We start from the raw sequence: 24,945 nt of genomic DNA, 5'->3' as shown, positions 1-24,945 counted from the left end.
TTTTGATGAGAAAGAGCGGCTTTTACCAATCTGCTGCTCTTATTGTCCTGCTTCCATAGTAGAAACTAACAAGATCCCTGAGAGACTAAAAAATAAGTAAAAACATAGAAGGTAATGTAAAAATATCTTGAGGGGGTGGAAGAGGAAGTGGTTTCCTTAAAAGCTTGTCAACTCTCCAGACAGGCAAGAAATTGGAAGGGAGGGGCACCTGGGTGGCTCAATGGGTTAAGCCTCTGCCCTCCGTTCGGGTCCTATCTCAGGGTTCTGGGTTCGAGCCCCGAATCAGGCTCTCTGCTCAGGCTCTCTGCTCCCCCTCTCTCTCTGCCTGCTGTTCTGTCTGTTTGTGATCTCTGTCTTTCTGTCAAATAAATAAATAAATAAATATTTGGTGGGGGAAAAAAAGAAATTGGAAGGGAGAGAGGCTGCTGCTTCATTAGAGTGTATGGCACACGGGATCATTCAAATGATGGGTCACTGAAATGAGTAAAGGTTTACTAAGCAGTAAGAGATTATTTTCTACAGTATTTCTGTCTACCCATTTTCTACTGTATTTCTACCTGTTGGTACAGCTCCTTAAGGTTACCCCTGAATCTAAAATACAAAACCTTAAGGTTAAACTTGAAGGTTTAAGGTTAAATTTAAAGTTAATTATATAACTTTGCAACCTAAAAAGATAATTAAGAATTGTTACACACAAAAGCACTTCCAGTTAAAACAAACAAAAAACACAAAAGTTAAGTACAAATAAAAAGTTCTTACTGAATAATTCTGACTTACCAAGAAGGCATAGCCATGTTCATATTCAACGTTACAGGCATAATTGGTCTATGCGGGAAAGAAAAAAACAGCAAAATAAGAGTAATGTAACAAGGCATAAAACCTGATAAATTTCATCAATTAAGAACAAATAATTACTTGAGGTTTACACAAAACTGTATGCTACAATTTTAACATATGAACTGTATCACTGCATCCACACCTATGTCATTTTTTCTACATATCCTGTATTCTGAAGATGGAGCAACAGCTGGAAAGGACTAAGCTTGGCAAATAAAAAACACTTCCCTTTCTCAACTCCCTTATTTAATACTTTCAAACCAAACATGACCAGGAAAACACGTAACCAAGACAGTTGGAAATGTATAAAATATGAGACTCTGGCTAAGGGTTTAAGGAAACAAGCAATGTACCGCACAGATAAAGTAGCAGCAATTCCCATATGGTCAGATTACATTTTTGCTCATATTTTAAGTTTTATTTACGTACGTGGTTATTTTTTTTTTTTTTAAGATTTTATTTATTCATTTGACAGACAGAGATCACAAGTAGGTAGAGAAGCAGACAGAGAGAGGGGAAAAAAGGCTCCCCGCTGAGCAGAGAGCCCGACGCAGGGCTCCATCCCAGGACCTTGGGATGATGACCTGAGCCAGAAGGCAGAGGCCTTAACCCACTGAGCCACCCAGGCACCCCTGTATGTGGTTATTTAAGAGATCTCTAAATAAATATGGGAAATATAAGTTTTGCCTAAGCGTCCACTATACAGGTTTGTGATGAAAAATCTGCTGGAAACCTGAATATAGCTAGGTACAAAAGAAAAGAAAAATACACTAGAATTACATCTCATCACTAACCTTCTAATTCATGAAACAAGTCTACCTTAGAGGTTACAAAATCTTAGGCTACCAATCTGATATTTAAGAAAACAGGGAAGGCTGATAGGTCAGCAGCTGAATTTTGCAAACAAAGGAAAGCTAAAATGCATTCCTTTCCTCTCTCTTTAAACAAACAAACAAAAAGGATTGGGTTAAATCAGAGTTTAGGATTACTGGACATAAGAGAAGAAAAACTGAAAAAGAAAGATGCACATGCAATCTAGAGCATTAGTTTAAATATCTCTTCCATTGTAAGGGTTAAGAGAAAAAAAAAAAACTTTTGAAGACCTTTCTAATTGGAGCTCACTGTAGAATTTTCCAGGTTTTTTGGTTCCTTTTTTGTTATTTCTAAAAGTTTTGGACTAGGTCATTATTACTTTTAAAGCAGAGTTCAAATCTTGAAATGTAGTCATCCCATTAACTGAGACTGTTTCATGCAAAAGAAAAAAAAGTGTATAAATTAAAAATAAAAAAGAGTTCAGAGGTTTAAAAAAAAAAAAAATTTCTTTAAAGACATGAATTTCCCTAGACTGGGAATAGCCTTAAATAAAATCAATCCTGGGGCCAGTAACAATACAGCAGAAATACTAACATAATCAAGAATTCTGTCTTACAGGGGTGCTTGGGTGGCTCAGTGGGTAAGTCTCTGCTCAGGTCGTGATCCCAGGGTACTGGGATCGAGCCCGGCATCGGCATCGGGCTCTCTGCTCGGCGGGGAGCCTGCTTCCTCCCCTCTCTCTGTCTGCCTACTTGTGATCTGTCTGTCAAATAAATAAATAAAATCAGGATCCTGGGACTGATACCCTCATCAGGCTTTCTGCTCAGTGGGGAGCCTACTTCCCTGCTCTCTCTGGCTGCCTCTCTGCCTACTTGTGATCTCTCTCTGTCAAATAAAATCTTTAAAAACAAAAACAAAAACTTCTGTTTCAGGATAAAAAGGGGACAAAAAGTTTTCTTACCTCATCAGGTATTTTTCCTCGTTCCATTTTCTCTTTCACATTTATCAGCTCTACTGCTACTACCACTTCTGAGGATGAATTATTAACCTATTAGCACGAATCTAATCCCATTTGCCTTCACAGCTACTGTCTCTCAGCAACCTTTTTACCTAAAACCTTGCCAATCTCAGCAATTTTCTGAGTTTGCTCAAGACATCCACAAACATTTTCAGAATTCGAAACCAAATCTATCAGACTTCAAAACCTGTGTTCTTTCCACGTACATCCCATTGCCTTTAGCTGATAAAATTTAGGAGTGTTTTCAACACAGTAAATAAAGATCTCTCACAAACCTGACAAGTAAATAAATCCCCTTCTGGGATATCCTTAGATCTCAGATGTTTGTGTATCTAAAGGAATTTTTCTAAGCCTGAGTTCGACTGACCTCCACAAAAGCATTATTTTAAATTTCCCAACGAAAAAGAAAAAAAAAATTCTATGTAGCCAAGTTACCAGTTTAGTTTTAAAATATTTACTAATCTTTATTTTTAAACTGAATACTTAGAAGGATAAAAGCTGGTTATATTCAAATCCTTTTCTAGGAAAGTAAAGCTATCACAATTCTTCTCCAGATTCTGAATCACAAATGTAAAGATTAAAATACTTACGCATGTGGGCAGATGTATTTGATATGTGAACTTCTGATACCTGCAAAGGCTTCTGCCCATCCATGCCTGGTAGAGAAATTATTTGAATGTTGCCATTAGATACGATTTTAAATCCCAATAAATTAGTAACAGAACAGTAACTTTTAAAAACTTGCAAGGATAAATGTTAACTCCTTATAAAATCTTAGAAGTGTGGACCATCAATGGTAGCAAAATACCACAACCAACCCAGAAACAACCCAAAGGCTAATACAGCTCAAGCTTTACCTACAAGTTAAGATGATGTCTCCTGATTTCTGAAGAGCAGTGTGTTTTCTTCCATATATTTCTATAAGGCCTTATAATTGGCAAAACACAGATATGCTGATCTCTTTATAATCTCACAACAATGTGCCTAACAAAATAGGCCAGACAGATAATACAATTTATATTATATAATGTGAATTACCATATAATGACAAAAGTCGTCTCAGGAGTAAATCCGTTATCTTAAACTCAACATGCTAATAAATAAATAAATAAACTCTACATGTTTACTGCACTTCTAAAAATAACTTTCACATTCTTTACTTGTGTGTATCATGTACATATACATGTTCAAAATGGAGTACTAGAAAAATCATCAGAATCCTTCAAGCCAGAAATAAGCAGTTAATCTTCTGATGTATCTTTCCAATTCTTTCATGTTTATCACTTAAGAACAGATAACAGATTTTACAAAAATGGGATACCATACATACATACAGTTTCCTGCTTGTTTACATTTGACATTATAACTGATACTTTTTACATGTTACTTTTTTTTAAAGTTTTTTTATTTTGGGGGGAAGGGGCAGAGGGGAGAAAGAATCTCAATCTCCACAACCAGCATGGAGCCAACGTGGAGCTTGATTCCATGACCCTGAGATCATGACCCGAGCAGAAATCAAGAGTCAGCTGCTTAACTAACTGAGCCAGGTAGGATCCCCTAACATGTTACTTTTACCAAAGGATAAAGTAAAATTAACTTAAACGGTGCCTGGCTGGCTTAGCTGGTAGAAGATGTGACCTCCATTGGTCATGAGTTCAAGCCCCTACTTAAATTTTAAAAATAATTAAAAATTTTAAAAACCCTAAAATTTAAAAACTAAAATTAAATAAATAATGTGGTGCCTGGGTGGCTCAGTCAGTTAAAGCAGGGTTTGGTTCAGCTTATTATCAACACCTGTGATGGGCTCTGTGCTCAGTGGGGAGTCTGTGTGAAGTCTCTCTCCCTCTGCCCCTTTCCCCACTCGCACACGCACACTCTCTCTCTAAAATAAACAAATCTTTCTTAGAAATTAAATAAATAAATGTTAAATTATTTTCTATTAACTATTTCCCAATTTAATCCACCTTCTCAAAAGTGTTAAAGACATATAGAAAAATTAGTAACATTAAAGAACTAATTTTAACACATAACACTAGCTATGAGTCAGGCACTATTTTAGAGCTGTACATGTGTTTTGCATGTGTACATGTGTGTTTATGTGAGTTCATGTGTGTCTTTTGTATATGTGTATGTAGATACATGAGATATTTTTATGAAGCTTCATTATGAAAACTACCAAAATGTTGAAAGAAATTAAAGACATATAAATGTACATCCCATGTTCAAGGACCAAAAGACTTAATATTCTTCTTTTTAAACATTCATTTATTTATTGTAGAGAAAAAGAGTGTGCAAGTGGCAGGACAGGTAAAGGGAGAGAATCTTCAAGCAGATTCCCTGCTGAGTGTGGAGCCTGACAAGGGTTTCATCTCAGGACCCTGAGATCATGACTTAAGGGAAATCAAAAGTTGGATGCTCAACTAATTAAGCCACCCAGAAGTCCAAGACGTAATATTCTTAAGGTGGCAGTACTCCCAAAATGATATACAGAGTCAATGCAATCTTTATTAGAATCACAGCTGGCTTTGCAGAAATTGACAAGCCAATTCTAAAATTCAGTTGCACATGTAAGAGACCCAGAAGACTCAAAACAATCTTAAAAGAGTAACGGTGAAGGACTCACACTTCCCAATTTCAAAGCTACTATAAAGCAATAGTAATAAAGACAGAGTGGTACTGAAACAAGGAAAGATCTATAAATCAACAGATTTGAAAATACAGAAATAAACCCACCATTTATGGTTAACTTATTTCTGAAAAGGTGTCCCTGAGAAAAATCAATGAGGAAAGAATAATCTTTTCAACAAAAGTAGCTGGGATGCAACAGGAGAAGTTGAACTCCTAGCTAACACCATACAAAAAAATTAACTCAAAATGTACCAAAGACTTAAATGTAAGAGATAAAACTATAAAACTCCTAGAAGAAAATGTATGAAAATCTTGTGATGTTGGATTTGGCCATGGTTTCTTCTTAGACACTAAAAGCACAAACAACGAAGAAAAAAAATTAATCATCAAAATTAAAAACTATTATGCTGGGGCGCCTGGGTGGCTCAGTGGGTTAAAGCCTCTGCCTTCGGCTCAGGTCATGATCCCAGGGTCCTGGGATCGAGCCCCGCATGGGGCTCTCTGCTCAGCAGGGAGCCTGCTCCCCCCCCCCCATCTCTACCTGCCTCTGCCTACTTGTGATCTCTCTCTCTCTGTCAAATAAATAAATACAATCTTAAAAAAAAACAAAAAACCACACTATTATGCTTCAGAGGGCACTATGAAGAAAAAGATAAACTACAGAATGGAAAATTATTTGCAAACCATATTCAATAAGGATGCAGTATCCATAACACATAAACAATTATTAAAACCCACAAACAACTGGGGCACCTGGGTGGCTCTGTGGGTCAAGCCTCTGCCTTCAGCTCAGGTCATGATCTCAGGATCCCGGGATAGAGCCCCACATCACATCGTCGGGCTCTCTGCTCTGCAGGAAGCCTGCTTTCTCCTCTCTCTCTCTGCCTGCCTCTCTGCCTACTTGTGATTTCTGTGAAATAAATAAATAAAATCTTAAAAAAAAAACCCACAAACAAAAAGACAACCTAAAAGTAAAGAGGTGAAGGACTTGAACAGACACTTCTCCAAAGATATACAAATGGCCAACATGTACAGGAAAAGATCCTCAACCTTATTAGTCATTATGTAAATGCAAATAAAACCACAATGAGATACTACTTCACACCCACTAGGATGGCCATAATCAAAAAGGCGATAACAAGTGTTAATGAGGATGGGAAGAAAGCAGAATTTTCACATACTGCTAGTAACATGAAGTTACCATATGACCCAGCAATTTTACTCAAAGGAATATGATGAACAATAAAAAGGAATAAAATTCCTATATATATTACAACATGCATGAACTTTAAAAATATTATGTTAAGTAAAGAAAGCCAATTACAAAAGACCATATATTATATTATAATTCCATTTATATGAAATGTCCAGGATAGCTAAATCTATAAAGATAAAGTAGCTTAGTGGGCACCTGGGTGGCTCAATCTTTGGGCATCTGCCTTGGGCTCAGGTCATGATCCCAAGGTCCTGGGATCCAGCCCTGCATCGGGCTCCCGCTTAGTGGGAAGCCTGCTTCTCCCTCTCACACACCCCTTGCTTGTGTTCCCTCTCTCGCTGTGTCTCTATCAAATAAATAAAATCTTAAAAAAAAAAAAAAAAAAGGAAAGAAAGCTTAGTTACCTAGGGGACTTGGGGGTAAAAAAAAGAGTACAAGGTTTCCTTTTGGAGTGATAAAAATGGTTTCACTGCTTTGTGAATATATTAAAGACTGCACCTCAGAATTCAAATGGGTAAATTGTGTGGTAATCAAATTACATCCCAAACCATTATAAAAAGAATTAAAAAGGCATAAATGACCTAAATCCAGTCATGAGACATTAAATTCAATCTAGGGGTCACTCTATAGAAGGTACAGAGGTAAGGCTCCACATTTTAAAAATATGAAGGATATGAAAGGCTAATAAACTGTTTCTAAATAAAGTACAAATTACTGGAAAGGATCTTGGACCAGGAAGGAAACATAATTAAGAAAGCTGGAAAAACTTGAATGGATTCTTTGGACTGGATGGTAGTACTGGATCAATGCTGATTTCCTACTTTGGAGTGCCGTATGCTGGTCAGGTACAGTATCCTCACGCATAGGCAACACTGGAATAATTAGTGATGATGGAAGATCATGCTTCTATCAGGCTGATTTCAAAGACTTAAAAAAAAAGACTTTGATCACCAAATAATAAGTATATACGTACACATATAAAACAGAGAAAAGATATATACGTATACATATAAAAACAGAGAAAGAGCTTTGAGAGCATGGACAAATGCACAATGTCATAAAAGATTAACAACTGGAGAAGCTTGGTACCAATGATACACAATGATTTCTCAGATATAAACACCAAAAGCACAAGCAACCAAAAAAAAAAAAAAAAAAAAAAGATCAACCGGAACTTATCAGGATTAAAAACTGGTGCCTGGGTGGCTCAGATGCTTAAGCGTTTGCCTTTGGCTCAGGTCAAGATCTCATGGTCCTGGGATGGAGCCCAGCACCTGGCTCCTTGCTCAGCAAGGAACCTGCTTGTGCTCCCTCTCTCTTGTTTTCTCTGTCAAATACGTAAATAAAATCTTTTAAAATAAATTAAAAAAAAAATAAGGGCAAAGGTATTGAATAGATGTTTCTTTAGTGAAAATATATAAATCACAAATAAGCACATGAAAAGATGACCAAATTATTAGTCATTAGGAAGTGTAATTAAAAACCAAAATGAGATTAATACTTTAGACCCAATAGGATGGTTATAATAAAAAAAAGAAAGGTAACAACAAATACTGGTGAGAATGTGGAGAAATCAGAACACTCATACACTATTGGTAGAAATGTAAAATGGTACAGCCACTGGGGACAACAGTCTGGGAGTTCCTCAAAAGGTTAAACAATTACCACTGACTCAGCAATTATTCAAGTGAACTAAAAGCCTGTGTTTAGGTAAATTCTTGCAAATGGATGTTCAGAGTAGCACTACTTCTAATAGCCAGAAAGTGGAAACAATTGAAATGTTCATCAACTGATGAATTTAAGAAACATGGTATATCCTAAGATCAATACATGGATACCCCTCCACAGAAAATTATTCGGCAATAAAGGGAATAAAATACCAGGACACATTATAACATGAATGAACCTGAAAAACACACTATGTGAAAGAATTTAGACACAAAACGTCATATATTGCCTGATTCCATTTATATGAAATACCCAGAACAGACAAATCCACAGAATCTGAAAGGAGATTAATGGTTGCCAGTAAAGGGAATGAGGACTATCTGCTAACATGTATGCCATTTCCTTTTGGAATGCTGAAAATATTCTGGAATTAACATAATGATGGTTGCACAACTCTGTAAGTATACTAAAAACTATGGAATTGTACATTTTAAAAGGGTTACTTTTATGGATGTGAATTACATATTATCAATAAATAACATTAAGTAAGTTTTTAAAAAGTGGCAGGCCAGAATTGAATTGTGGCCTACTGTTTGCCAACTACTCCTCTACACAAGAAATACTAAGAACATAAGAAATACTAAGAAATAATAAAAAGGAATAGGAATCTTGAGTTCTAGTCCCCACTGTGCCTTTAGGAAGTGTGGCCCTAGTTCAGTCTACTGGCTTTTAAAAGTGTGGTCCCCAGGACCAGCAGAATCTTCTGGGAACTTGTTAGAAATGCAAATTCCTGGGCTGAATCCCAAACCCAGTGAATCAGAAACTCAGGTGGTGGGGACCAACAATCAAGCCTTCCATGTGACTTTTATGCATGCTACAGTATGAGAACCAATGCCTTTCCAGTTCTCAGTTTTTTCACCCATAATCTGTGCTGCCTGTACTAGATGATTTCAAAGGTCCTCACAGATTATAAAAATCTTTGACTATAACTGAATTATAGTCTGAATTATAATTTATAATTATAACTGAATTATGGACTATAACTTGTCCTTTTGATAATTGTCAAAGTCGGGGGAAACCTCAAGATTTAAGAAGTCTACACAGAGCTTCAGTTAAACAGAATCTAATATTCAGAAACCTAGATCAATGAGAATATATTTCACTTAATTATTAGAAACAAAAAGAAAATGAAACAGATACACACAAAGGTTTTATGGGTTCAGAAAGTGAATTTCAAGGCACATCCCAAGAAATATTACAAGTTCACTCTATTTTACTTCTGAACTGTCCTTTTAGAAAAGACTACAAAGTAACTTACATCTATTTTCATAATGTTCACTACTCCAAAGTAATAATGGTATGGAACTAAAAACTCAAAAGATTCCACAAGAAACACAACTCATCACCATCTGTGTCCAAGTAGCATATCACTGCCATAGAATTACCCTTACACATCCTGGTGAGTCTTACCAACTACCTAGCTAAGAGCAGAGTGACCCAAGATGGGCCAGATTCTTTTTTTTCTTAAATAATTTATTGATTTGAGAGAGAGAGATTGAGACATCGAGTGGGAAGAGGGGTAGAGGGAGAGGAAGACTCCCTGCTGAGCAGGGAGCCCAATACAGGACTTGATCCCAAGACCCTGGGATTATGACCCAAGCCAAAGGCAGACACTTAGCCTGTGGGCCACACAGGCATCCAAGATGGGTCAAATTCTTAAAAAAACACCAGAACTAGGGTTGATAAAAAGTCAGAGCTGGGTTGATCCATTTGGGAGTGATAAGGAAAGTGTGTCAGCAGAGAAAACTGTGCAAATATACAGAAAGAACCTAAAGTGAGAGACCACAAGGGTACAAACAGCAGAGAGAATACCTTTGGTGTAGTTGACTGGATAGTCCCCACAAAATTATTGTCCATCTGGAACCTCAAAATGTGCCCTTATTGGGAAAGAGGCTCTTTGCAGATGTAATCTGTTAAGGATCAAGATGAGATTCTCTAAGATTAGGATGGATCCTAAATCTAGTAACTCGTGGATTGTCAGTCAAGATGGTGGAGGAGTAGCAGACTGAGATGACATTGGGTCGGAGGAGTTCAGTAAGATAGTTATCAAACCATTCCCAACAACTACAAACCCAACAGATCAGAGAGAAGAGCAGCAATTCTAGATACAGAAAACTGACCACTTTCTGAAAGAAAGGATGAGCGGAGAAGTGAATCTGAAGCAACGGGAAGATAGACCTGGGGTGGGAGGGGCCGGCTCCTGGCAGGCAGTGGAGCAATGGAGCACAAAATCTGAACTTTTAAAAGTCTGCTCTGCTGAGGGACATCACTCCAGAGGCTAAGCGGGGGTGGAGTTCTCGCAGGGACACAGCAGTCTCAGATCCTGCGGGGTCACAGAAGGATCAGGGGTGTCTGAGTGTAGCAGAGCATGCAGGTACACAGCGGGGAAGCCAATTACAGAGATGGAGCTGAGGAGGAAGCTCTCAGCTCGGGGTTACCTTAAACTGTGATCTGTGGCAGTCGGACCACTGCTCTTTGAACAGGGACCCCACAAATAGCAGATCTGGGAAGACCCACCTTCTTCCACCAAAAGAGCAGCATGGCAGGAATCTACAGGGTTTGGAGACTCCAAACCGGGCGGTGCGCCAGAGACAGAAACACTCGGTCACAGGCCAGGTGAGCTCAGGGCGCGGCCTGAGACCAGGGAGATGGGAGTAATTTACCCCTTTTCTCCAAGGGCCTAATGAGGACTAGGGCCCCGAGCTCTTGGCTACTCTGGGCAGAGATTGGGAGGCTGCCATTTCCATTCCTGTCCTCCAGAGCTCTACAGGAGGGCAATCAGGGAACAAAAGCTCCTGAGAGCGAATCCAAGCAGATTACTTAGCCCGGCCCCTGGCAAGGGTGGTGCAATTCCGCCTCAGGCGAAGACATTTTGAGAATCACTACAACAGGCACCTCCCCTAGAAGATGGCAAGAACGCCAAGACCAAGCTCACTGATCAAGGAGAACAGTGGAATTCCAGAGCATGGAATTCATGGCTTTCTCCCCATGATTCTTTAGTCTTGACAAGTTAATTAAATTTTTTAAAAATATTTTATTTATTTATTTGACAGAGACAGAGAGAGAGAGAGATCACAAGTAGGCAGAGGTAGGCAGAGAGAGAGGTGGAAGCAGGCTCCGTGCCGAGCAGAGAGTCTGATGTGGGGCTCGATCCCAGGACTCTGGGATCATGACCTGAGCCGAAGGCAGAGACCTTAACCCACTGAGCCACCCAGGCGCCCCGTTAATTAAATTTTTAAAACTTTTTTTTCTTATTCTAATTCTTTTAACTTTTCCTCTTTCCTCTTTTAACGTTTTATAACTAGTTTATCTTAACAATACCTTTCTAAAAAAAATCTTTTTAAACCTTCATTATTATAGTCATATTTTATCCTTTGTTGTATTTAATTTTATTTCTTGTATACATACAGGGTTGTTGTTGTTGTTTTTCTAAAAAATTTTGGGATACATTTCTTCTAATAGATCAAAATATACCCTAAATCTACCACAGGGCTTTGTTCTAGTCTCCAGCCTGAGCAAATTCTCTTCACTTTTTTCTTCTTTCTTTTTCCAATTTTTTTTTTAATTTTCATCTTTACAATCATATTCCATCCGTTCATCTTTATCCTTATTTTTGAATACATATTATTTTTTTCTTTAAAATTTTGGGAGATAGTTTCTTCTAAGAGACCAAAATACACCCAAAACCAAGTGAGTGGCTCTGTTCCATTCATCAGTCTAATATATATACATAAATTTTATTTTTATATACATAAATTTTTAAAAAATTTCTTTTTACCCCCTTTCTTTCTTTTTCCCCCAATTTGGGGTCTCTTCTGATTTGGTTAGCATACATTTTTTGGGGGTCTTTGCCACCCTTTTAGTATTATGTTCTCCAGTTCATATATACTTATCTGGATAAATGACAAAGTGGAAAAACTCACCACACACCAAAAAAAAAAAAAAAAGAAAAAGAACAAGAGGCAGTACCGAAGGCTAGGGACCTAATCGATACAGACATTGGTAATATGTCAGATCTAGAAGTGCTAGTCGGCCTCGAAAGAGGCATGGAAGGTATTAGAGAAACCCTGTCTGGAGAAATAAAAGCCATTTCTGGAGAAATAAAAGAACTAAAATCTACCCAAGCTGAAATCAAAAAAGCTATTGATGAGGTACAATAAAAAATGGAGGATCTTACTGCTAGGAAAATGAGGCAGAAGAGAGAATTAGTGATATAGAAGACCAAATGACAGAGAATAAAGAAACAGCAAAAAAGAGATAAACTACTACTGGACCACGAGGGGAAAATTCAAGAGATAAGTGATACCATATGACAAAACAATATTAGAATAATTCAGATTCCAGAAGAAGAAAGAGGGGGGCAGAAGGTATACTGGAGCAAATTATTATAGAGAATATCCCTAATATGGCAAATGGAACATGCATCAAAATCCAGGAGGCACAGAGAACCTGCCTCAAAATCAATAAAAATAGGTCCACACCCCATCATCTAATAGTAAAACTTACTAGTCTTAGTGACAAAGAGAAAATCCTAAAAGCAGCTCAGGACAAGAAGTCTGTAACATAGAATGGTAAAAATATTAGATTGGCAGCAGATTTATCCATAGAGACCTGGCAGGCCAGAAAGGACTGGCGTGATATACTGAAAGCACTAAATGAAAAATACATGTAGCCAAGAAAACTATATCCAGCTAGGTTATCACTGAAAACAGGAGAGATAAAAAGCTTCCAGGACAAACAAAACTAAAATAATTTGTAAACACAAACCAGCCCTACAGGAAATATTGAAAGGAGTCCTCTAAGCAAAGAGAAAGTCTAAAAATAGTAGACCAGAAAGGAACAGAGACAGTATACAATAACAGTCACCCTATAGGCAATACAATGGCATTAAAATTCATATCTTTCAATAGTTACCCTGAATGTTAATAGGTTAAATGCACCAATCAAAAGACACAGGGTATTAGAATGAATAAAAAAAGAAAACCCATCAATATGCTGTCGACAAGAAACTCATTTTAGACCCAAAGACACCTCCAGATTTAAAGTGAGGGCGTGGAAAACAATTTACCATACTAATGGACATCAAAAGAACCTGGGGTGGCAATCCTAATATCAGATAAATTAGATTTTATGCCAAAGACTATAAGAGGTGAGGAAGGACACCATATCATACTCAAAGGGTCAGTCCAACAAGAAGATCTAATAATTTTAAATATCTATGCCCCTAACATGGGAGCAGCCAAATATGTAAACTGATTAATAACAAAATCAAAGAAACACATCAACAATAATACAATAATAGTAGGGGACTTTAACATCCCTAAACCCCTCACTGAAATGAACAGATCATCCAAGCAAAAGACAAACAAGGAAATAAAGGCCTTAAATAATACACTGGACCAGATGGACATCTCAGATATATCCAGAACATTCCATCCCAAAGCAAGAGAATACACATTCTTCTATAGTGCACATGGAACATTCTTCAAAATAGATCACATCCTGGGTTACAAATCAGGTCTCAACCAGTAACAAAAGACTGGGATCACTCTCTGCATATTTTTAAACCACAATGCTCTGAAGCTAGACTCAATCAACAGAAGAAAGTTGGAAGGAACCCAAATACATGGAGGCTAACGAGCATCCTTCTAAAGAGTGAATGCGTGAACCAGGAAATTAAAGAACTGAAAAAAATTCATGGAAACAAATGAAAATGAAAACACAACTGTTCAAAATCTGTGGGACACAGCAACAGCAGTCCTGAGAGGAAGGTATATAGTGATGTAAGCCTTTCTCAAGAAACAAGAAAGGTCTCAAGTACACAATCTAACCCTACACTGACAGAAACTGGAGAAAGAACAGCATAAACCTAGCAGGAGAAGAGAAATAATAAAGATCAGAGCAGAAACCAATGAAATAGACATCAAAAGAACAGTAGAACAGATCAACAGAACTAGGAGCTGGTTCTTTGAAAGAACTAATAAGACTGATAAACCCTGGCCAGACTTACCAAAAAGAAAAGAGAAAGGACCCAAATAAATAAAATCATGAATGAAAGAGGAGAGATCACAACTAACACCAAAGAAATACAAACAATTATAAGAACATCCTCTGAACAACTCTACGAAAACAAATTTGACAATCTGGAAGAAATGGATGTATTTCTAGAGACATATAAACTACCACAACTGAACCAGAAAGAAATAGAAAACCTGAACAGACCCATAACTAGTAAGGAGATTGAAGCAGTCCTCAGAAATCTCCCAACAAACAAGAGCCCAGGGCCAGACGGCTTCCCAGGAGAATTCTACCAAACATTTAAAGAAAAATTAATACCCATTCTCCTGAAACTGTTCCAAAAAATAGAAATACAAGGAAAACTTCCAAACTCATTTTACAAGGCTAGCATTACCTTGATCCTAAAACCAGACAAAGAACACATCAAAAAAGAAAACTACAGACCAATATCCTTGATCAACACAGATGCAAAAATTCTCACCATAAATACTAGGCAATAGGATCCAACAATACATTAAAAGGATTATTCAGGGGTGCCTGGGTGGCTCAGTGGGTTAAGCCTTTGCCTTCGGTTTAGGTCATGATCTCAGGGTCCGGGGATCGGGCTCTGCACTGGCCTCTCTGCTCGGTGCGGAGCCTGCTTCCCCCTCTCTGTCTGCCTCTCTGCCTACTTGTGATCTCTCTGTCAAATAAATAAATAAAATCTATAAAATAAAAGGATATTCACCATGATCAAGTGGCATTTATTCCAGGGTTGTAAGGTTGGTTCAACATCCACAAATCAAATCAATGTGATACAATACATTAATAAAAGAGAGAACAAGAACCATATGATACTCTCAATGGATGCTGAAAAAGCATTTGACAAAGTACAGAATCCTTTCTTGATCAAAACCCTTCAATGTGTAGGGATAGAGGGCACATACCTCAATATCATCAGAGCCATCTATGAAAAACCCACTGCAAATATCATTGTCAATGGAGAAAAACTGAGAGCTACTGCTAAGGTCAGGAACACGGCAGGGGCGTCCATTATCACCACTGATATTCAAACAGTACTAGAGGTCCTAATCAGACAACAAAAAGAAATTAAAGGCATCCAAATCAGCAAAGAAGTAGTCAAACTATCACTCTTTGCAGATGATATAATACTTTATGTGGAAAACCCAAAAGACTTCACTTCACTCCAAAACTGCTAGCACTTGTACAGGAATTCAGTAAAGTGTCAGGAAATAAAATCAATGCATAGAAATCAGTTGCATTTCTATACACCAACAACAAGACAGAAGAAAGAGAAATTAAGGAGTTGATCCCATTTATAATTGCACCCAAAATCGTAAGATACCTAGGAATAAACCTAACCAAAGAGGCCAAGAATCTATACTCAGAAAAGTATAAAGTACACATGAAAGAAATTGAGGAAGATACAAAGAAATGGAAAAGCATCCCATGCTCATGGATTAGAAGAACAAATACTCTGAAAATGTCTATGCTACCTAAAGCAATCTACATGTTTAATGCCATCCCTATCAAAATACCATCATTTTTTTCCAAGAAATGGAACAAATAATCTTAAAATTTATATGGAACCAGAAAAGACCTCGAATAGCGAGAGGAATGAGGAAAAAGAAAGCTGAAGTTGATGGCATCACAATTCCAGACTTCAAGCCTATTATAAAGCTGTAATCATCAAGACAGAATGGTACTGGCACAAAAACAGACACAAAGATCAATGGAACAAAATAGAGAAACAGACCCTCAACTCTGTGGTCAACTAATCTTTGACAAAGCAGAAAAATAAAGTCCAATGGAAAAAAGACAGTCTCTTCAACAAATGGTGCTAAGAAAATTGGACAGCCACATGCAAAAAAATGAAACTGGACCATTTCCTTACACCACACACGAAAATAGACTCAAAATGGATGAAAGACCTCAAATGTGAGAAAGGAATCCATCAAAATCCTTGAGAACACAGGCAGTAACCTCTTTGACCTCAGCCACAGCAACTTCTTCCTAGAAACATCACCAAAGACAAGGGAAGCAAGGGCAAAAATGAACTATTGGGATTTCATCAAGATCAAAAGCTTTTGCACAACGAAGGAAACAGTCAACAAAACCAAAAGACAACAGAAAGAATGGGAGTAGGTATTTGCCAACGACATATCAGATAAAGGACTAGTATCCAAAATCTACACAGAACTTATCAAGCTCAACACCCAAAGAACAAATAATCCAATCAAGAAATGGGCAGAGGACATGGACAGACATTTCTACAAAGAAGATATCCAGATGGCCAACAGACACATGAAAAAGTGCTCCACATCACTCAGCATCAGGGAAATACAAATCTAAACTACAATGAGATATCACCTCACACCAGTCAGAATGGCTAAAATTAACAAGTCAGGAAATGACAGATGCTGGCGAGGATGCGGAGAAAGGGGAACCCTCCTACACTGTGGGTGGGAATGCATGCTGGTGCAGCCACTCAAACAGCATGGAGGTTCCTCAAAAAGTTGAAAATAGAGCTACCCTATGACTCAGCATACTACTCATACTACTCATACTCAGCATACTACTCATACTACTCATACTACTGAGTATTTACCCTAAAGATACAAATGTAGGGATCTGAAGGTGCATGTGCGCCCAAATGTTTATAGCAGCAATGTCCACAACAGCCAAACTATGGAAAGAACCTAAATGTCCATCAACAGATGAATGAATAAAGATGTGGTGTATAGGGGTGCCTAGGTGGCTCAGTGGGTTAACCCTCTGCCTTCAGCTCGGGTCATGATCTCAGGGTCCTGGGATCGAGTCCTGCATTGGGCTCTCTGCTCAGCAGGGAGCCTGCTTCCCCCTCTCTCTCTGCCTGCCTCTCTGCCTGCTTGTGATTTCTCTCTCTGTGTGCCAAATAAATAAATAAAATCTTTAAAAAAAAAAAAAAAAAGATGTGGTGTATATATGCACAATGGAATACTACGCAGCCTTCAAAAGAAATGAAATCTTGCCATTTGCAATGACATGGATGGAATTAGAGGGTATAATGCTGAGCAAAGTAAGTCAATCAGAGAAAGACAATTATCACACGATCTCCCTGATATGAGGAATTTGAGAAGCAAAGTGGGGGGTTTGGGGAGTAGGAAAGGAAAAAATGAAACAAGATGGGACTGGGAGGGAGACAAACCATAAGAGACTCTTAATCTCAAAAAACAAACTAAGTAGGGATGCGGTGGCTGGGTTATGGACATTGTCAAGGGTATGTGCTATGGTGAGTGCTGTGAAGTATGTAAGCCTGATGATTCACAGACCTGTACCCCTACGGCAAATAATACATTATATATGTTTCATTTTTTTAAAAAATGAAAAAAAAAGTCTGGATGTTTGGGAGAGCTGATTATTTTGTTAAAGGCTATCCAAGGGGCACCTGAGTGGCTCAGTGGGTTAAGCCTCTGCCTTTGGCTCAGGTCATGATCTCAGGGTCCTGGGATTGAGTCCCACATCAGGCTCTCTGCTCAGCAGGCAACCTGCTTCCCCCCCTTCTCTCTCTGCCTGTTTCTCTGCTTGTGATCTCTCTCTCTCTGTCGAATAAATTAAATCTGTACGAAAAAAAAAAAAGGCTATTCAAATGGCCTGTCAATATAACATATCAACCATAAAAAAAAAAATCTAGTAACTGGTGTCCTTATTAGATATGAGGAATAAAAAAGGAAGAAAGGAAGGAAGGATGAAAGGAACAGGAAAATAAAACAAAAAAGAAAAGGAAGAAAGGAGAAAAGAAAAGAACAGAACACATAAATAACAAAAAGGTCATGTCTGAGGGAGGCAGAAGATTGGAAATATATTGCCACAAGCCGAAGAATGCCAGGAGCCATCAAACCTGGGAAAGGCAAAGGATTCTCCCCTAAAGCCTTTGAGGGAGTTCTATAGTCCTTCTGACATCTTGATTTTGAACTGCTAGCCTATTTAACTGTGCAAATAATTTTCTGTTGCTTGAAGCCATCTAGTTTATGGTTTTTAACTATGGCAGCTCTAGGAAAACAATATACTTTGTGACTAATTATCATTATATGTTTTCCCCCTTAATTCCTCATCCATTTATTTACTCAATGGATAGATGTTCTACATATCCAGTAATGTCCAAGCCATGGGGATGCAGTGTTAAGTTAAATAGAAAATACCTGTGTTCTCAGGTGAATTTTATAGCATGTCAGTTATATATCAAGTAAATAAAAAAAATCTTTGCCTTCATGGAGTTTATATGCAAGACAGCTATCATTATGTCCTTCCATAAATACCGCTTTTTGCTTAAACTAGTTGAACAGTTTCCTAGTCCTTATAACTAAATGATATCCAAATAACATTCTATAATTCTCTTAGTTCTTGATTATATAAGGACTTGCAAACAAATGGTCGTAAAATATACCCATGTTGCCAATTCAATATTATTTTTAATACTCTGTATTGATCTCTCAGTAAGGCTTAATCTACTTAATCAGTTTCTGTCTTGGAAACTTTTGTTTTATTTATTCATTTTTTTCTTTTGAAACTGTTTTCTAAGCTTTACAATCTCCACAGCCTAGAAAACTCACACATAGATTGGTAACATAGACCAGAAACTCCTGCAATATATGAAAGGAAGGGTAAGTTTACAAGAAGGCCAAGATTTCCACCTGGCCTTTTCTCCTTCCTGCTCCCCTTAACTGAAACTGAGCTTTCATGTGTTATCTGGGACGGGGGTAAGATGAGGGAGTTGTTACCAGTTTGAAGCAAAGCTGTGGGCTGGGACACCTAGAGGGGGTGGGAGGCAATGCCACAGTGCACTTCTGGCCAGAACTGCCAGAACAGAAGCAAGGTTTCTCAAAGAATTACAAATATGGAAAGGGGGGAAGGCTAGAATACACCTGGTGCTGACTAGAACTGGAGGAATTAGAATACACCCTCTAATTTTAATATATGAAAATATCTAAGTTGATAAAGATGTGTGCCTACACATGTATGTTAATGTAGCTACACTCCCGCTCTGTCCATTGAAAGGATCTAGAAGTAATGATTCTACCAATTACCACATAAAGCACCCAGATATTGGGTCCTAAATATTCTTTACTGAAAGGAACCGGGGCTCTTGAAAAAAATGGTTGAATCCCAGGACTGAAGCAGGAAAAATGTAAGATGATCGTGGGAAAGACCTTGCTGCACTGGAAAGCAAGAAAGTGCTCAAAGAATGATGGGGCATGTCCCAAAGATATCAGAACAGGATGAAGGGGCTTCTTCATAGCCACATATAGGATGATGTGACCATCAAAAATATGACCGATTTAACAATTTGTAACCCTCAGGGTAAAAGAGCAATCTAAGAGTCTGTCCTGATTTGACACTAATATGAATAAATAAATACATGCATACATAATAAAGGAGAAGGGAGAGCTGCCAATGAATAAATCTAGAAAGAAGGATTTTTTTTAAAAGATCATTATCTGGAACTATCACAATAATAGATACAGATAAAAATCATTAATGGACACTAAATCCATAGGTTAAAATTTAGTAAGAAACATGTTTTCATAATATCAAAGCATCTCCCCACAAAATATTTTTAAGTAAATACCCTTATTAATTTTACCGTGGAGAAACGGGGCAAACACCACCTTACCCAGGTGAAAAAATATAACATTATCAGTAAAGGAACGAAAATCAACATAGTGTGCACCTGATACAATCCTCTGAGACGAACATAGCAACATCTCTGTGATATTCCTGTCAGAAAAGCTTAAGTCAGGAGACATCACATAAACCCAAGCTGAAGGACAGTCGTAAAGGTCATGCAAGACAAGGAAAGACTGCTCTAGACTGAAGGAAACACAAAGGACACATGGTAACTCAATGCAACATGTGATCCTGGATTGGATCCTAGGCCCATAAAAGGCCATGATTGGGTCAAACCAAGACAATGTGATAGAACCAAGAAATTTGATGATAGCATAAGATCAATGTTAACTTCCTGATGGTTGGTTATACTGTGGTCATGTGGAAATGCCCTTGTGCTTACAAAATACACACTAAAATTTTATGGAGTAATGAAGCAATATTTCTACAATATGCCCAAATGTTTCAGAAAAAAAAAATTTTTTTAAAAGATTTCATTTATTTATTTGACAGACAGAGATCACAAGCAGGCAGAGAGGCTGGCAGAAAGAGAGAGGGGGGAAGCTGGCTCCCCGCTGAGCAGAGAGCCTGATGCAGGCTCCATCCCAGAACCCTGGGACCACGACCTGAGCAGGCAGAGGCTTTAAACCACTAGCCACCCAGGTGCCCCTTTTTCAGAAATGTTAATTGGGTAATCTGAAAAGATATGAGGAGATCTGAATACTACTTCTGCAATATTTATGTAAATTTGAAGTTACTTTAAAAGAAAAAGTTAAAAAATTTTAAAACAGTAACAGTGATGAAATATAACTCATTACACAAATCTATAGACTGTATTAAATGGGGAGGGGCAAACTAATAAAGTATGACAGACTTAGACAATCATATCATGTTAACAATTGAGTCAAACAAGAATCACCAATGGATGCTGAAAATATTGGATGAAAGTTTATCATACAATTTACAAAGTCTGAAAGTATTTCCCTACAACTTGCTTTTTAACTACAATGGAAAAATAACTGCAGCAGAGAAACCTGGAAAATATCACTTTAATCAAGTGATCCAAGTTAGCATCAGTAACGGGGCAAAGGCTATCATCTGTCTCCTGACATGATGCACTGAACAGGACATATCGCCTATATGGAGTTTGTACCAGAAGTGCATAAACTAATCTAAGGAATCTAATCATGAGGAAATGGCAAATAAACCTAATCTCAGGGACTACCCTCATCTCTGCAAATGTCAGTGTCATGAAAGACAAAGAAGAGCTGAGGAATTGTTCCTGACTTAAGAGATATAACAGCTAAATGCAATGTGTGACTGGGAATTGGATTCCAAAAGAGGCGATTACTATAAAGGATATTACTGGGACAGTTTGCAAAGTTTGAATACGTAGTATGTTAGATGATAATATTAACTAAGGGCTAAGTTTCCTGAATGTGATAACTCTTCTGTGGTTACACGAGACTCTCCTTGTTCTTAGGGAATACATGCTAAGGTGTGGAAATAAAGGATCAAGGTAGGGGTGACCAGGTGGCTTAATTATTAAGCATCTGCCTTTGGCTCATGTCATGATCCCGGGATCCAGGGATCAAGCTCTGGGTCTGGACTCCCTGCCCTGCAGAAGGCCTGCTTCTCTCTCCCCCACTCCCCCTGCTTGTGTTCTCTCTCCGGCTGCCTCTATCTCTGTCAAATAAACAAACAAACAAAAAGAATCAAGGGAACTGCAATTTACTCTCAGGGATTTCAGCAAATACAGTAACACATTCAGTAAACAGAGATCAGTGGATCTGAGTAAAAGGTATTGAGAAATCTCTATTCTTGGAACTCTTCCATAAATTTGAAAATAATTCAAAATAAAACATTTTTTTAAATGCTATCAAAAACACATCTCTGGGTTTTAGGATTTAAATCAATTCTCATTCTCATACTTACAGTTTGAATTTTTTTATAATACAAACATAACATTTTCATAATCACAACAAGTCGGTTTTACTTTAGAAGGAAAACTGTGATCGATCTCATGCCATACAGTATAGTCTAAAGTATATTAATTTGAGGGCGCCTGGGTGGCTCAGTGGGTTAAGCCTCTGCCTTTGGCTCAGGTCATGATCTCAGGGTCCTGGGATCCAGTCCCGCATCCAGTGTCTGCCAAGCAGAGAGCCTACTTCCTCCTCCTTCTCTCTGTCTCTTTGCCTGCCCCTCTCCCTACTTGTGACCTCTGTGTCAATAAACAAAATTATTTTAAATAAATAAATAATAAAATAAATTAATTTCAATACTAGTTTCACAGTTAATTATACAGGTTACTAGGAACACTTTAGCTGTCATATTTTTTTTCTTTTCTTTTTTTTTTTTTTTTAAAGATTTTATTTATTTATTTGACAGCGAGAGACCACAAGTAGGCAGAGAGAGAGGAAGGGAAGCAGGCTCCCTGCCGAGGAGAGAGCCCGATGTGGGACTCCATCCAGATTCCAGCACTGCTAATTCCAGCTAATTTGGGATCCACAAAGAACCTTCCTACACTGAAGCTTGCTTCTCTTGGACTGATTATTCAGGTCTGGATCTCCTTGATGGGAAAGTTACAGGGTAGCAACTCTCTACCTAACTTTCCCTAACTCTCAGCAACAAGAAGGGTTGGTTGTAAAAGAGAGCTTCTCTGAGCCTCTCTTCAGTTAAATCGTAAAATAGGTTTGTCATTTTCACAGGACTACCTGATTGCCAGCAAGAGTCCCGCAATCTTTTCCCTAACTTCATACAAGGTTATGTGTCATGTACTTCTCCTTAGTAGGCATTAAAGATTAGGGATCATGGGGTGCCTGGGTGGTTCAGTGGGTTAAAGCCTCTGCCTTCAGCTCAAGTCTTGATCCCAGGGTTCTGGGATGGAGCCCCACATTGGGCTCTCTGCTCAGCAGGGAGCCGGCTTCCTCCTCTCTCTCTATGCCTGCCCCTCTGCCTTTTTGTGATCTCTGTCAAATAAATAAATAAAATCTTAAAATAATAAGATTAGGAATCACTTTTAACAATCTAGTGCAATGCCTCTTTGTAAAGATTTAATAGTTTGGGTTTTGGTTTTTTTTTTTTTTACTACTTTATTAAAATGTATTTACTCTGCAGGTTTCCTCCAGTTTTGTAATTTTGTAACAACACTTTTGCCCAAGTTTCAAATAGAAAATCACTGCTTGTTATTGCTCCATACCCAATGTGTGGCTTGAACTCACCACCCTGAGACCAAGGGCTGCAAGCTCTCCCGACTGAACCAGCTAGGTGCCCTGATAATCACAGCTTTAAATTAAAAACAAAACATCTCAATAGAGAAAAAGCCCAAGGGAAAGACATATCATATATCTAAAGTTAGCACAACATAATTCGTTTTATCAGACTCCAAATCTTTCAGTGGCCTCTCCTGAACTTACACTGCTTTTTTCTTTTAAGGGAATACCTAAGCACTCAATCAGAATGCTCTATACCTCATATTGCTATTACTTCCTTATCAAAATCAACTACTTCTCAACCTGCCCTGAAATTTTAACTCCTGTAGAGCTCTCAGTTGCACACACTGTCTCTACAAACATTCTACCCACCTCCGGCATCTAATACCCACAGCAATTCAAGGAGTTTGCAATTTTAGTATGTTCCAGGAACATGAGTTGAAAAATGAGAAATTTAAGATGATCAGAGAAAAATTCTGGGAGTTTTCGAAAAAGAAAAAGTTGTATCTTATTCTTGGACTGTAAGTAGGACTACCAATCTTCTTTTCTACATTCCTAGAGTCCTTAGGTAAACTTTTCATAGTATACAGTTGCATAACCCCATTTCATTACTGTAACGAATAAGGGTACCTACCCTGTATCTCCCAGTCCATGAAGGAAAATGACCTATAAGAGAAGAGGAAAAATGAATAAGCAATGCCTAAATAAACCCACACCGAACTCTTGCTACACATTGAAGCTTTGGTTAAGGTGGATGCTACAATTAGAGAGCACTGCCCTCAGCAAGTTAGTTAATCGCTACAGACCTCTTCATTAAAAAAAATCCTTAACTTCTCTCCTTGAATTCCTAAGATAATTAACGTTGCGTTTTAGCGCTTAAAGGTCTCAGACATTTGTAAGTGCCAATGATCACCAACCACACTGGAAGAAAAAGAGTTTGTCTCTTTCTTGTCAAACCACTGAAATCTCTCACAAAAGCTGTAGAAGTTTTCCATCGCAAAAAGGAGGGGGGTCGTTTAAAAACAAGTTTGAGATCCTCATACACAAGTTACATCAGGGGGGAAAAAACCAAAACAGTACCTCTGATCTTGTGAGACACGAAATCTTCCAACTTCTTTAATTTAGAACGAGAGTGCAAGGCAAGAAAATCCTTCTCTCATCCACAAACGAGACAGAAACACGAGATAAAGCCACCTCGTGTTAGGGCGCCTCTCCAGTAACGCCCGCGCCTCCAAGCCCGGGCCGTGGTGGGGGTGGGGAAGGTCCGGGGGTCCCGCGGGCCGCACTCACTCCGCAAGGCGGAGGACGACTCGGGGTGGGGGCTGCCTGTGGGGGGTGGGAGGGGAGGAGTGGGACGCGAATCCCCCACCCCGGCCGCGAGGCCAGCGCTCTCCCCAGACAGCACCGACCGGCGCCGGGCCAGCCTTCCCCACCTCACCACACTCGCTCCGCACCCCGCCCGGCAGAGCGTCCCCACCCACCGGCAGCTCACCAGCCTGCGACGCCAAACCCGCGCCCAAGGCGGGAGCCCGCAGTGGGCCGAGAGGCCCCTCCGAACCCTACTCGCCGCCACTCACCGCAGCGGTGGCTTTCCGGACGGCGGGCACGGTGGCGGGAAGCGGGGCAGACATGTTATTGCCGCACATACACCAGCTCCACTGACTGCGCGCGTCGGAGGCAAAACGTACAGGCGGACACCGGCCCTGGCCCAAGGGCGTGCGAGCGGCGAGTCCCGGCCCGCCCCTCCGGGCGCGCGCTCAGGCGCGTGCGCGCCAATGAGGCGCCGCGCCGCCTTGCGCCGGTTCCGCGTGCCCGCGCTCGGAGGGGCC

The 24,945-nt window shown here is 39.0% G+C and overlaps 1 protein-coding gene across 4 annotated transcripts in view; it reads right to left on the bottom strand.

Annotated features, from left to right (window-relative positions):
• The window catches only part of LYPLA1 (lysophospholipase 1), a 39,566-nt gene extending 14,621 nt beyond the window's left edge, over window positions 1-24,945 (bottom strand). Inside the window, exons 1-4 of one of the 4 annotated variants that reach the window (XM_045075787.1) lie at window positions 24,694-24,945; window positions 23,751-23,782; window positions 3,259-3,324; window positions 778-825 (exon numbers count right to left, since the gene is read on the bottom strand). In XM_045075787.1, coding sequence (XP_044931722.1) covers window positions 778-825; window positions 3,259-3,324; window positions 23,751-23,782; window positions 24,694-24,762 — 215 coding nt within the window. In that variant the 5' untranslated portion in view covers window positions 24,763-24,945. Of the gene's footprint in view, window positions 1-777; window positions 826-3,258; window positions 3,325-23,750; window positions 23,783-24,196; window positions 24,546-24,608; window positions 24,628-24,693 lie in introns of those variants that run through there. The other 3 variants (XM_004768815.3, XM_045075788.1, XM_013064724.2) reach the window with 3 other exon arrangements.

The sequence above is a fragment of the Mustela putorius genome, unplaced genomic scaffold (assembly GCF_011764305.1).
Source record: "Mustela putorius furo isolate JIRA1106 unplaced genomic scaffold, ASM1176430v1.1 tig00000151_pilon_pilon_pilon, whole genome shotgun sequence".
NCBI lineage: Eukaryota > Metazoa > Chordata > Mammalia > Carnivora > Mustelidae > Mustela > Mustela putorius.
This window is presented reverse-complemented; position numbering and strand designations above follow the sequence as displayed.